Source organism: Salvelinus alpinus, chromosome 6, assembly GCF_045679555.1.
Source record: "Salvelinus alpinus chromosome 6, SLU_Salpinus.1, whole genome shotgun sequence".
Classification (NCBI taxonomy): Eukaryota; Metazoa; Chordata; class Actinopteri; order Salmoniformes; family Salmonidae; genus Salvelinus; species Salvelinus alpinus.
The window spans coordinates 1,985,732-2,001,010 of record NC_092091.1 but is presented as its reverse complement, the minus strand read 5'-3'; the positions used below and the strand labels follow the sequence as shown (position 1 = coordinate 2,001,010).

Genomic DNA, 15,279 nt, shown 5'->3' with positions numbered 1-15,279 from the left:
TGTTAATGTTAACCTGGTATTACTGTTAATCTGTTAATGTTAATCTGTTATTACTGTTAATCTGTTAATGTTAATCTGTTATTACTGTTCACCTGTTAATGTTAATCTGTTATTACTGTTCACCTGTTAATGTTCACCTGTTATTACTGTTCACCTGTTAATGTTTATCTGTTATTACTGTTCACCTGTTAATGTTAATCTGTTATTACTGTTCATCTGTTATTACTGTTAATCTGTTATTACTGTTCACCTGTTATTACTGTTAATCTGTTATTAATGTTCACCTGTTAATGTTAATCTGTTATTACTGTTCATCTGTTATTACTGTTAATCTGTTATTACTGTTCACCTGTTATTACTGTTAATCTGTTATTACTGTTCACCTGTTAATGTTAATCTGTTATTAATGTTCACCTGTTAATGTTAATCTGTTATTACTGTTCACCTGTTAATGTTAATCTGTTATTACTGTTCACCTGTTAATGTTAATCTGTTATTACTGTTAATCTGTTATTAATGTTCACCTGTTAATGTTAATCTGTTATTACTGTTCACCTGTTAATGTTAATCTGTTATTACTGTTCACCTGTTAATGTTAATCTGTTATTACTGTTCACCTGTTAATGTTAATCTGTTATTACTGTTAATCTGTTATTAATGTTCACCTGTTAATGTTAATCTGTTATTACTGTTCACCTGTTAATGTTAATCTGTTATTACTGTTAATCTGTTATTACTGTTCACCTGTTAATGTTTATCTGTTATTACTGTTCACCTGTTAATGTTAATCTGTTATTACTGTTCATCTGTTATTACTGTTAATCTGTTATTACTGTTCACCTGTTATTACTGTTCACCTGTTAATGTTCATCTGTTATTACTGTTAATCTGTTAATGTTAATCTGTTATTACTGTTAATCTGTTATTACTGTTCACCTGTTAATGTTAATCTGTTATTACTGTTAATCTGTTAATGTTAATCTGTTATTACTGTTAATCTGTTATTACTGTTCACCTGTTAATGTTAATCTGTTATAACTGTTCACCTGTTACTGTTATAACTGTTCACCTGTTAATGTTAACCTGGTATTACTGTTAATCTGTTAATGTTAATCTGTTATTACTGTTAATCTGTTAATGTTAATCTGTTATTACTGTTCACCTGTTAATGTTAATCTGTTATTACTGTTCACCTGTTAATGTTAATCTGTTATTACTGTTCACCTGTTATTACTGTTAATCTGTTATTAATGTTCACCTGTTAATGTTAATCTGTTATTAATGTTCACCTGTTAATGTTAATCTGTTATTAATGTTCACCTGTTAATGTTAATCTGTTATTACTGTTCACCTGTTAATGTTAATCTGTTATTACTGTTCACCTGTTAATGTTAATCTGTTATTACTGTTCACCTGTTAATGTTAATCTGTTATTACTGTTCACCTGTTAATGTTAATCTGTTATTACTGTTCACCTGTTATTACTGTTAATCTGTTATTAATGTTCACCTGTTAATGTTAATCTGTTATTACTGTTCACCTGTTAATGTTAATCTGTTATTACTGTTCATCTGTTATTACTGTTAATCTGTTATTACTGTTCACCTGTTAATGTTTATCTGTTATTACTGTTCACCTGTTAATGTTTATCTGTTATTACTGTTCATCTGTTATTACTGTTAATCTGTTATTACTGTTCACCTGTTATTACTGTTCACCTGTTAATGTTCATCTGTTATTACTGTTAATCTGTTAATGTTAATCTGTTATTACTGTTAATCTGTTATTACTGTTCATCTGTTAATGTTAATCTGTTATTACTGTTCACCTGTTAATGTTTATCTGTTATTACTGTTCACCTGTTAATGTTTATCTGTTATTACTGTTCATCTGTTATTCCTGTTCACCACTGTAGATACAGAATGAATAGGTAGAACTACTGTACTGTAGATACAGAATGAATAGATATAACTACTGTAGTTACAGAATGAATAGATATAACTACTGTAGTTACAGAATGAATAGATAGAACTACTGTACTGTAGATACAGAATGAATAGATAGAACTACTGTACTGTAGATACAAAATGAATAGATAGAACTACTGTAGTTACAAAATGAATAGATAGAACTACTGTACTGTAGATACAGAATGAATAGATTGAACTACTGTACTGTAGATACAGAATGAATAGATAGAACTACTGTACTGTAGATACAGAATGAATAGATAGAACTACTGTACTGTAGATACAGAATGAATAGATAGAACTACTGTACTGTAGATACAAAATGAATAGATAGAACTACTGTAGTTACAAAATGAATAGATAGAACTACTGTACTGTAGATACAGAATGAATAGATTGAACTACTGTACTGTAGATACAGAATGAATAGATAGAACTACTGTACTGTAGATACAGAATGAATAGATATAACTACTGTAGTTACAGAATGAATAGATATAACTACTGTAGTTACAGAATGAATAGATAGAACTACTGTACTGTAGATACAGAATGAATAGATTGAACTACTGTACTGTAGATACAGAATGAATAGATAGAACTACTGTAGTTACAAAATGAATAGATAGAACTACTGTACTGTAGATACAGAATGAATAGATTGAACTACTGTACTGTAGATACAGAATGAATAGATAGAACTACTGTACTGTAGATACAGAATGAATAGATAGAACTACTGTAGATACAGAATGAATAGATTGAACTACTGTACTGTAGATACAGAATGAATAGATAGAACTACTGTAGTTACAGAATGAATAGATAGAACTACTGTAGATACAGAATGAATAGATTGAACTACTGTACTGTAGATACAGAATGAATAGATAGAACTACTGTAGATACAGAATGAATAGATTGAACTACTGTACTGTAGATACAGAATGAATAGATTGAACTAATGTAGATACAGAATTAATAGATTGAACTACTGTACTGTAGATACAGAATGAATAGATTGAACTACTGTAGATACAGAATTAATAGATTGAACTACTGTACTGTAGATACAGAATGAATAGATTGAACTACTGTAGATACAGAATGAATAGTTAGAACTACTGTAGATACAGAATGAATAGATAGATCTACTGTAGATACAGAATGAATAGATACAAACACAGGCTCTAAGCATGTGGCCTAACAAGACCCATAATAACCATTAACCCACATTGCTGACTTCAAGTTTTAACAAAGTTGTTTATTTTTTTAAACAAATACATCCTTTTTGTTGAACAGCGAAGCCTCCAGCATTGAATCACAAGAACGAACATGCTGACTACACCGGTTACGCACTTGCATCCGCATGTTGATTTTGTCCAACCACACCAGACACAATCATGTGGAAATATCAAAACAAACTCTAAACGAAGTATATTCATTTGGGGACAGGTCGAAACACATGAAACATTCATGGACATTTAGCCAGCTCATTTGTCCTGGGATAAAATTAAACATTGGGTTGATATTTTACTTGAAATACACAAGGTACATTTTTTCCTGGATCTTTGTATGTTCTCTACTCCGACAATTAATCCACAGATAAAAGGGGAAGTTAGTTTCTAGTGATCTCTCCTCCTTCAGTCTTCTTCTTTGGACTTTATATGGCGGTTGGCAAACAACTTTAAGGTGCATTACCACCACCTACTGGACTGGAGTGTGGACCTCAGTTCATCTTTCAATCACCCACGTGGGTAGATGCTCCTAAAAACCAATGAGGAGATGGGAGAGGCGTCACAAATAGAACCAAGTTCTATTTTAGCGCCTGGCTACGCAGACGCTCGTTGACGTGCGCGAGAAGTTTGGATTAAATTATTGATTAACATGTATGTGCATATTTATTTCGCAACGCAAGCGGTGTGGTCAGCATGTACGACCCACTTAAGACACAAAATCCCCATTTCATGAATATATTCAAATATATCAAAACTTGAACATTTCAGTCATAAGGCCAGTTTTCAAGAGAGATAATACAAATCTTTACTAACTCTGTTTTTTAGATGTACAGTACATGGGAATGAGGAAGTTAGTCACTTATGAGGACAACAGCAGAATGAGGAAGTTAGTCACTTATGAGGACAACAGCAGAATGAGGAAGTTAGTCACTTATGAGGACAACAGCAGAATGAGGAAGTTAGTCACTTACGAGGACAACAGCAGAATGAGGAAGTTAGTCACTTATGAGGACAACAGCAGAATGAGGAATTTAGTCACTTATGAGGACAACAGCAGAATGAGGAAGTTAGTCACTTATGAAGACAACAGCAGAATGAGGACAACAGCAGAATGAGGAAGTTAGTCACTTATGAGGACAACAGCAGAATGAGGAAGTTAGTCACTTATGAGGACAACAGCAGAATGAGGAAGTTAGTCACTTATGAGGACAACAGCAGAATGAGGACAACAGCAGAATGAGGAAGTTAGTCACTTATGAGGACAACAGCAGAATGAGGAAGTTAGTCACTTATGAGGACAACAGCAGAATGAGGAAGTTAGTCATTTATGAGGACAACAGCAGAATGAGGAAGTTAGTCACTTATGAGGACAACAGCAGAATGAGGACAACAGCAGAATGAGGAAGATAGTCACTTATGAGGACAACAGCAGAATGAGGAAGTTAGTCACTTATGAGGACAACAACAGAATGAGGAAGTTAGTCACTTATGAGGACAACAGCAGAATGAGGAAGTTAGTCACTTACGAGGACAACAGCAGAATGAGGACAACAGCAGAATGAGGAAGTTAGTCACTTATGAGGACAACAGCAGAATGAGGAAGTTAGTCACTCATGAGGACAATAGCAGAATGAGGAAGTTGGTTATTTAAGACAATTGGATAACAACATTAAATTATATGTGAGCTGTCCTCTTTCCTTTCCACTGTAACCCTAACTTGTACCCTAAATCTAACCTGTACCCCTAACCTGTACCCTAAATCTAACCTGTACCCTAAATCTAACCTGTACCCCTAACCTATCCTAACCTGTAACCCTAACCTGTACCCTAAATCTAACCTGTACCCTAAATCTAACCTGTACCCTAACCTGTACCCTAAATCTAACCTGTACCCTAAATCTAATCTGTACCCTAACCTATCCTAACCTGTAACCCTAACCTGTACCCTAAATCTAACCTGTACCCTAAATCTAACCTGTACCCTAACCCGCACATCAACATGTACCCTAACCTGTCAACTGTAACCCTAATCTGTACCTTAATCCGTCAACTAATAACCCTAACCTGTACTCTAACCTGTACCCTGTAACCCTAACCTGTACCCTATCCTATCCTACCCTGTAACCCTAACCTGTAACCCTATCCTAACCTGTACCCTATCCTATCCTACCCTGTAACCCTAACCTGTAACCCTATCCTAACCTGTACCCTATCCTATCCTAACCTTTAACCCTAACCTGTACCCTATCCTAACCTGTACCCTATCCTAACCTGTAACCCTAACCTGTACCCTATCCTATCCTAACCTGTAACCCTAACCTAACCTGTACCCTATCCTAACCTGTACCCTATCCTATCCTAACCTGTACCCTATCCTAACCTGTACCCTGTCCTATCCTAACCTGTACCCTATCCTATCCTAACCTGTACCTTGTCAATTGTACATGTACATTCCTACAATCTAGATAGCTTTACAGAAGGCAGGGATTCAAATAACATTTCTGTTGGCACTGAAATTACTCCATAGGAAACACTATCAACGCGTTTCATCTATTGCCCCAGAATGCTGTGCAACACATAAAATATATTGTATGGACAGCAGTTTTTGAAGTAGTCTCTGTGAGCTGCTTTCGGACCAATCATGTGTGCTACAGACACACATTCAACAAATCAGAAAAGACAGGCAGGTTTCAGGAAGTGTTGCTTCTCTTCCTGGTTCTGGGTCTTTTCTTCATGATCATCTCCGTCTCCTGGTCGCTCTCACAGTCCCTCTGGAAGTATGATGAAACAACAGACCTTAACCCGAGCTGCAGACCTTAACCCGAGCTGCAGACCTTAACCCGAGCTGCAGACCTTAACCCGAGCTGCAGACCTTAACCCGAGCTGCAGACCTTAACCCGAGCTGCAGACCTTAACCCGAGCTGCAGACCTTAACCCGAGCTGCAGATCTTAACCCGAGCTGCAGACCTTAACCCGAGCTGCAGACCTTAACCCGCTCAACAACATGCCTCATATGGTTTCTTTAGCATTCAGAGAACGCTGTCACACTTCTGTTCCCAAAACAACTGAATGTACAGTGTGAAACCGTCAACTGAGTTAAGTGTTACTTATTTTAGTTTGAGAACTAACATGTCTGTGGAAAGCAGAAGCACGCCACCACCGTGATAGTACCCAGGCGGCATATTTATAACACCTTTCACAGGGACTGTACTGTTGCCTACTGTATACTGCTAACAACACATACTGTAATAGAGTCATGCTGCCAGTCCCATGACCTGCTGTAGATCTGATCTAGTTAGACCTGCTGTAGATCTGATCTAGTTAGACCTGCTGTAGATCTAATCTAGTTAGACCTGCTGTAGATCTAATCTAGTTAGACCTGCTGTAGATCTAATCTAGTTAGACCTGCTGTAGATCTGATCTAGTTAACCCATAGACCTGCTGTAGATCTGATCTAGTTAACCCATAGACCTGCTGTAGATCTGATCTAGTTAACCCATAGACCCGCTGTAGATCTGATCTAGTTAGACCTGCTGTAGATCTGATCTAGTTAGACCATAGACCTGCTGTAGATCTGATCTAGTTAGACCATAGACCTGCTGTAGATCTGATCTAGTTAGACCATAGACCTGCTGTAGATCTGATCTAGTTAGACCATAGACCTGCTGTAGATCTGATCTAGTTAACCCATAGACCTGCTGTAGATCTGATCTAGTTAGACCATAGACCTGCTGTCGATCTGATCTAGTTAACCCATAGACCTGCTGTAGATCTGATCTAGTTAACCCATAGACCTGCTGTAGATCTGATCTAGTTAACCCATAGACCTGCTGTAGATCTGATCTAGTTAGACCATAGACCTGCTGTAGATCTGATCTAGTTAACCCATAGACCTGCTGTAGATCTGATCTAGTTAGTCCATAGACCTGCTGTAGATCTGATCTAGTTAGACCATAGACCTGCTGTAGATCTGATCTAGTTAGACCTGCTGTAGATCTGATCTAGTTAGCCCATAGACCTGCTGTCGATCTGATCTAGTTAACCCATAGACCTGCTGTAGATCTGATCTAGTTAACCCATAGACCTGCTGTAGATCTGATCTATTTAACCCATAGACCTGCTGTAGATCTGATCTTGTTAACCCATAGACCTGCTGTAGATCTGATCTAGTTAGACCTGCTGTAGATCTGATCTAGTTAGACCATATACCTGCTGTAGATCTGATCTAGTTAGACAATAGACCTGCTGTAGATCTGATCTAGTTAACCCATAGACCTGCTGTAGATCTGATCTAGTTAGCCCATAGACCTGCTGTAGATCTGATCTAGTTAGACCATAGACCTGCTGTCGATCTGATCTAGTTAACCCATAGACCTGCTGTAGACCTGATCTAGTTAACCCATAGACCTGCTGTAGATCTGATCTTGTTAACCCATAGACCTGCTGTAGATCTGATCTAGTTAGACCTGCTGTAGATCTGATCTAGTTAGACCTGCTGTAGATCTGATCTAGTTAGACCATAGACCTGCTGTAGATCTGATCTAGTTAGACCATAGACCTGCTGTAGATCTGATCAAGTTAACCCATAGACCTGCTGTAGATCTGATCTAGTTAGCCCATAGACCTGCTGTAGATCTGATCTAGTTAGACCATAGACCTGCTGTAGATCTGATCTAGTTAGACCTGCTGTAGATCTGATCTAGTTAGCCCATAGACCTGTTGTAGATCTGATCTAGTTAGACCTCTAGTTAGCCCATAGACCTGCTGGTACCAGTGATAACTAATGTAGATCTGATCTAGTTAACCCATATACCTGCTGGTACCAGTGATAACTAATGTAGATCTGATTTAGTTAACCCATAGACCTGCTGGTAACAGTGATAACTAATGTAGATCTGATCTAGTTAACCCATAGACCTGCTGGTACCAGTGATAACTAATGTAGATCTGATCTAGTTAACCCATATACCTGCTGGTATCAGTGATAACTAATGTAGATCTGATCTAGTTAACCCATATACCTGCTGGTACCAGTGATAACTAATGTAGATCTGATCTAGTTAACCCATAGACCTGCTGGTACCAGTGATAACTAATGTAGATCTGATCTAGTTAACCCATATACCTGCTGGTACCAGTGATAACTAATGTAGATCTGATCTAGTTAACCCATAGACCTGCTGGTACCAGTGATAACTAATGTAGATCTGATCTAGTTAACCCATAGACCTGCTGGTACCAGTGATAACTAATGTAGATCTGATCTAGTTAACCCATATACCTGCTGGTACCAGTGATAACTAATGTAGATCTGATCTAGTTAACCCATAGACCTGCTGGTACCAGTGATAACTAATGTAGATCTGATCTAGTTAACCCATAGACCTGCTGGTACCAGTGATAACTAATGTAGATCTGATCTAGTTAACCCATATACCTGCTGGTACCAGTGATAACTAATGTAGATCTGATCTAGTTAACCCATATACCTGCTGTAGATCTGATCTAGTTAACCCATAGACCTGCTGGTACCAGTGATAACTAATGTAGATCTGATCTAGTTAACCCATATACCTGCTGGTACCAGTGATAACTAATGTAGATCTGATCTAGTTAGCCCATAGACCTGCTGGTACCAGTGATAACTAATGTAGATCTGATTTAGTTAACCCATATACCTGCTGGTACCAGTGATAACTAATGTAGATCTGATCTAGTTAGCCCATAGACCTGCTGGTACCAGTGATAACTAATGTAGATCTGATCTAGTTAACCCATAGACCTGCTGGTACCAGTGATAACTAATGTAGATCTGATCTAGTTAACCCGTAGATCTGATCTAGTTAACCCATGGACCTGCTGGTACCAGTGATAACTAATGTAGATCTGATCTAGTTAACCCATAGACCTGCTGGTACCAGTGATAACTAATGTAGATCTGATCTAGTTAACCCATATACCTGCTGGTACCAGTGATAACTAATGTAGATCTGATCTAGTTAACCCATAGACCTGCTGGTACCAGTGATAACTAATGTAGATCTGATCTAGTTAACCCATATACCTGCTGGTATCAGTGATAACTAATGTAGATCTGATCTAGTTAACCCATATACCTGCTGGTACCAGTGATAACTAATGTAGATCTGATCTAGTTAACCCATACACCTGCTGGTACCAGTGATAACTAATGTAGATCTGATGTAGTTAACCCATAGACCTGCTGGTACCAGTGATAACTAATGTAGAAAAACATGTTGACTCTGGATAAGAGCGCCTGATGAAGGACTCTGGATAAGAGCGCCTGATGAAGGACTCTGGATAAGAGCGCCTGATGAAGGACTCTGGATAAGAGCGCCTGATGAAGGATTCTGGATAAGAGCGCCTGATGAAGGACTCTGGATAAGAGCGCCTGATGAAGGACTATGGATAAGACGACTACAATCTAAACGTAGACTACAGCAGTGGAGGCTGCTGAGGGGAGGACGGCTCATAATAATGGCTGGAACAGAGCGAATGGAAACCATGTTTGATTTGACTCCATTCCACTCATTACCACGAGCCTGTCCTCCCTGATTAAGGTGCCACCAGCACCCATGTTGACTACACTGTGAGCTCCTGTTGTACGTACCTCGTCCTGGGCTGCCAGCTTGGGATGACCTTTCTTCATCATACGAGTTAAATGGTTACAGAGAGACACAATTCTGAAGGAAAGCTGTAGGGGGGAAGAGTTTAGAGTGATAAGAGGCTCCATCTACACAAACCAGGCTGGGGGGAATGTAGGCCCTGAGGCAGACACACAGTTGTGATTAGGAGAGCAACCAAGTCCATCAATTCATTCCCCCAAAGGTTTCTTTCCATACACTCCTATTGCCGTGTAAGGTCTGTTTTTACCTTCCATCTGCGTCGGGCGTATTGTCTCCTGAAGTTCTCCAGGTTGACTACAGACTGTCTCTTGACCAGGGCCTGTCTGGAGTCCAACGGCTGCAGGAGGACAACACACACGGTTAAAGACAGGGTCCTAGGGGATCTATGCTAAGCAACAGCGTTGTGTCCGATTCAAGACCGGAGCAAACCGAGACGGGGACAAGACCAGAATAATGTGAGTCCAAATTCACCACCATGATAAGAGTTCAACATGTCCAATATTTCTGTGTTAATATTTCATAACAACATAGTGGTGAAAAAAATAGTACAAACCCAACCACAGTGGGGAAGAATGGGCCTTCTACGCCTTCAAAGAAGGGCTAATGATTAATAAAACATATTTTATTTTATTTATTAAAATGTTATTAAACTCGGCAAGTCAGTTTTAAGGACAAATTCTTATTTACAATGACGTGGGGACGGGGGCTAGGAGAGTGTCCATGATCGTGTCTTTGAATGAAGAGATGGAGATAAAACTGTCCAGTGATATTAAGTCCTCTTCCATCTGGGAACTTTACAGTCCTATTGATCAAACAACCATGAAAAGGTCGTCTCTCTCTCCCTCAAATATGCACAACCACAAGATCAACAACTAATGCTAGCCAGAGCAAGATGAGCTAAAATCTAACGAAGGAACATTAGATAAACCCTCTCAAACTTTTTCAGCTAGTTGGCCGTCAAAATGGCACTGATAAACAATGGAGAATTGTGGCCTACTCTTCCTTCTGCAGCTTGCCTGCCAATGCATGCTTGTCCCAACCAAGCACTCAAGATAACTGGCTAAATTTGGCTAGCTAGCTAGCTACTTCCAGACACAAATGAGAGAACAGCTCACTCTGACCATTTTACCGGCCGTAGCAGAGCTGGTTAGGCTAGTTAGGCTGTTTACATGTTATCCAGAGCGTTCTTGACTAACTATTAAGGTTTGTACGTTTTACCGGCCGTAGCAGAGCTGGTTAGGCTAGTTAGGCTGTTTACACGTTATCCAGAGCGTTCTTGACTAACTATTACGGTTTTTACGTTTTACCGGCAGTAGCAGAGCTGGTTAGGCCTTTTCTTTTTGCCTACATTTACTGACACCGGTCATATTCAGCAGGTGTTGCGCTTTCGTCAATTCAGCAGTCCTCTGAAATCGGAGTAGATAGCCAGAGTGAATTTACAAAAGCAAGATATCTAACTGTATAACAGTCGTTGAAGTTCTTAATAATCAAATGACTCCTGCATCTCTGGTTGTGTATAGCCACCGAAAACAATATGAGGGGGAAAAGTCAGTTAAAAAAAGTCAATTTCAATCTCAGCAGAACAGAACGTTATAGTCGAGCTTCAAAGTGCTCAACAAATATAACAAACCGTGTCATTACCTGTATCCAGGGATGTTTCAGAGCACCATGGATTGTCAACCGTTTTCTGAAAGGCAGAGAACAACAGTAAAGGTTTGTTAGCTTAGCGAGGGGACGCGCGCGCACACACACACACATAAAGAAGTGTTGTCGCTCTATGAAAACAGATGGTTGGCAAGTGAACAAGTCCCATCCTGCCTCGACACTGACAACCTCTGGGGTATGCATGTACTGTAGGTTCCTTTCCCAGCTGGATGTTGTGTCTCTGTCCCTCAAGGAAACAAGTCCAGTGACTAATCAATTAACAAAGAAAGATGAATACTGGAGGGATGCTAGTCCTGAGCTACAGGCAGTTAGATTTTGGTATGTCATTTTGGGCGAAAATTGTAAAAAAAGGGGTGGATCCTTATTAGGTATGCTCCCTTTACTTCTCTCCCTCCCCACCCGGAGGACCTGAGCCCTAGGACCATGCCTCAGGACCACCTGGCCTGATGACTCCTTGCTGTCCCCAGTCCACCTGGCCGTGCTGCTGCTCCAGTTTCAACTGTTCTGCCTGCGGCTATTGAACCCTGACCTGTTCACTGGACGTGCTACCTTGTCCCGGACCTGCTGTTTTTGACTCTCTCTCTCTAACTCTGAACGCTTGGGTATAAAAAGCCAATTGACATTTACTCCTGAGGTCCTGACCCTCTACAACTACTGTGATTATTATTATCTGACCATGCTGGTCATCTATGAACATTTGAACATCTTGGCCATGTTCTGTTATAATCTCCACCCGGCACAGCCAGAAGAGGACTGACCACCCCTCATAGTCTGGTTCCTCTCTAGGTTTCTTCCTAGGTTTTGGCCTTTCTAGGGAGTTTTTCCTAGCCCCTGTGCTTCTACACCTGCATTGCTTGCTGTTTGGGGTTTTAGTCTGGGTTTCTGTACAGCACGTTGTGACATCACTGATGTAAAAAGGGGCTTTATAAATAAATGTGATCGATTGATGTTAAGTAACACACACTAGCGCTGAGCAATCAGTGCTTTTTGAGGTCGTTTCGATTTGATTATAAAAAAATAATCTTGTTTTCGGTGTAGATTTCTTTTTTTTATAATGAAATGCGCTATACATTATGTGGGTTGAACGCTGTTACAACACAGAATAAAACAATTCATCATAGTCCCATGATGGCAGTGACTGTCCATTACTGCCGATCATTTATTAACCATCATTTATTCACGTTAATATTTCAGTTGTTTATTACATTAGTTTTATTTCTCTGTAGAGCTGCTGTCTGACAACATCACTGTTTCACTAGTTCTTCAAAGTAAATAAGACTTTTATGAATAGCAACTATCAATGATGTGTTTTCAGGTAGAGATACCACTCTAAGCCACTGCTCCCCATCCCCCTTGATCTTTTATGACTGCTGAATAGCAACTATCAATGACTTGGATGATGTGTTTTCAGGTAGAGATACCACTCTAAGCCACTGCTCCCCATCCCCCTTGATCTTTTATGACTGCTGAATAGCAACTATCAATGACTTGGATGATGTGTTTTCAGGTTAAGATAACTTGTGGAAAAAACTGCCCTCTATCTCGTGCATTTTTTGTGTGTCTGCCCCACACTAAAAGAAACACACAGACCGGACAAGGAGGCGCGCAATGGATTATGGTCATTGTAGTTAATTACTACGTTTTCTGCACTTAAACTATGTAGAATTATTGGCCTGTTGGAAACTACAACTCCCTACTACATCACACAGTCTGGGCTTGATCTGATTCATCTTCAGAGAAACTACACAATGTGCTCATTGAGCTCACAGGAAAACCCTGAAGAAAATGGAATTCAAATAATTTTACAGAAGTCGGTCAATTAGTTGTTTAAAAACTGAAAAATAACCTACATGTTGATGAATCGCATCAGCACTGACACACCCAGGTTTATATCTCTCCTCTGCAGCTGGCTAGCTCAGAACTCTACATACTGGTCTTAATTCTCATCTGACCTTTGACCTCCAGCCTGCCTCCAGGTGAGAACTGACTCTAACCGCTAACCTGGTGTCTTTCTCCAGTAGTTGTCGTATAAAGCTTTTGGCCAGCTCACTGGTCCTGCTGAAGAACTCGTCATCAAACTCGTAGGCTACGGCTGAGATGTTACCCAGAGTCTCCTGCTTTGAGTCACCAAGGAACGGCGATGCTCCACTCAAACTGAAAACAAAGAGTCATTAGAGACACTGTCCGATCAATACATGTATTTCTAAAGAGGTTTTCACCGTTTCTACTTACAGTATGTAGGTGATGACTCCGATGCTCCTGGGACAGAAGAGGAGAACACATGGTTCATCTGCTGAAATGATTCACAGCCTGTCGGCGGTACTGGTGTTGTATCTGTAGTGAGGTTGGCGGATGGAACACACAGTGTCTGTGTCTATCTGTGAGTGTATATCTATGTATCTGTATCTATCTGTGTATCTGTATCTATCTGTGTGTGTATCTATCTATGAGTGTATATCTATGTATCTGTATCTATATGTGTATATCTATCTATGAGTGTATATCTATGTGTGTATCTATCTGTGTGTATCTGTGTGTGTCTCTATCTGTGTGTGTGTTTATCTATCTGTGTGTATCTATCTATGAGTGTATATCTATGTATCTATCTATGTGTGTATCTATCTGTGTGTATCTGTGTGTGTCTCTATCTGTGTGTGTGTTTATCTATCTGTGTGTATCTATCTATGAGTGTATATCTATGTATCTATCTATGTGTTTATCTATATCTATCTGTGTGTGTATCTATGTGTGTATATCTATCTGTGTGTATCTATCTGTGTGTATCTATGTGTGTATCTATCAATGAGTGTATATCTATGTATCTGTATCTATCTATGTGTGTATCTATCTGTGTATATCTATCTGTGTGTATCTATGTGTGTATCTATCAATGAGTGTATATCTATGTATCTGTATCTATCTGTGTGTGTATCTATCTGTGTGTTTATCTATCTGTGTGTGTATCTATCTGTGTGTGTATCTATCTGTGTGTGTCTCTATGTATCTGTATCTATCTGTGTGTGTCTATCTGTGTGTATCTATCAATGAGTGTATATCTATGTGTGTATCTATCTGTGTGTGTATCTATCTATCTGTGTGTTTATCTATCTGTGTGTGTATCTATCTGTGTGTGTATCTATCTGTGTGTGTCTCTATCTGTGTTTATCTATCTGTGTATCTATCTGTGTGTTTATCTATCTATGTGTGTATCTATCTGTGTATATCTATCTGTGTATCTATCAATGAGTGTATATCCATGTATCTGTATCTATCTGTGTGTATCTATCAATGAGTGTATATCCATGTATCTGTATCTATCTGTGTGTTTATCTATCTATGTGTGTATCTATCAATGAGTGTATATCCATGTATCTGTATCTATCTGTGTGTATCTATCAATGAGTGTGTATCTATCTGTGTGTGTCTATCTGTGTGTGTATCTATCAATGAGTGTGTATCTATCTGTGTGTGTATCTATCTGTGTGTGTATCTGTGTGTGTCTCTATGTGCGTATCAGTGTGTGTATCTACAATACCGGTCAAAGGAGTTTTTCTTTATTTGTACTATTTTCTACATTGTAGAATAATAGTGAAGACATTAAAACTTATGAAATAAAACATATGGAATCATGTAGTATCCAAAAAAGTGTTAAACAAATCAAAATATATTTTATATTTGAGATTCTTCAAAGTAGCCACCCTTTGCCTTGATGACAGCTTGGCACACTCTTGGCATTCTGTCAACCAGCTTCATGAGTTA

At 39.0% G+C, this 15,279-nt stretch overlaps 1 protein-coding gene across 8 annotated transcripts in view; it reads right to left on the bottom strand.

Annotated features, from left to right (window-relative positions):
* Positions 1 to 3,213: 3,213 nt before the first annotated feature.
* dapk2b (death-associated protein kinase 2b) overlaps positions 3,214 to 15,279 on the bottom strand; it is a 47,548-nt gene continuing 35,482 nt past the window's right edge. For 2 of the 8 annotated variants that reach the window (XM_071405119.1, XM_071405121.1), the window contains 6 exons: positions 13,753 to 13,779; positions 13,522 to 13,674; positions 11,497 to 11,542; positions 10,103 to 10,192; positions 9,840 to 9,923; positions 3,214 to 5,979 (listed from right to left, as the gene is read on the bottom strand). In XM_071405119.1, coding sequence (XP_071261220.1) covers positions 5,899 to 5,979; positions 9,840 to 9,923; positions 10,103 to 10,192; positions 11,497 to 11,542; positions 13,522 to 13,674; positions 13,753 to 13,779 — 481 coding nt within the window. In that variant the 3' untranslated portion in view covers positions 3,214 to 5,898. The remainder of the gene's footprint in view (positions 5,980 to 9,839; positions 9,924 to 10,102; positions 10,193 to 11,496; positions 11,543 to 13,521; positions 13,675 to 13,752; positions 13,780 to 15,279) is intronic. The other 6 variants (XR_011675469.1, XR_011675470.1, XR_011675472.1 and 3 more) reach the window with 6 other exon arrangements.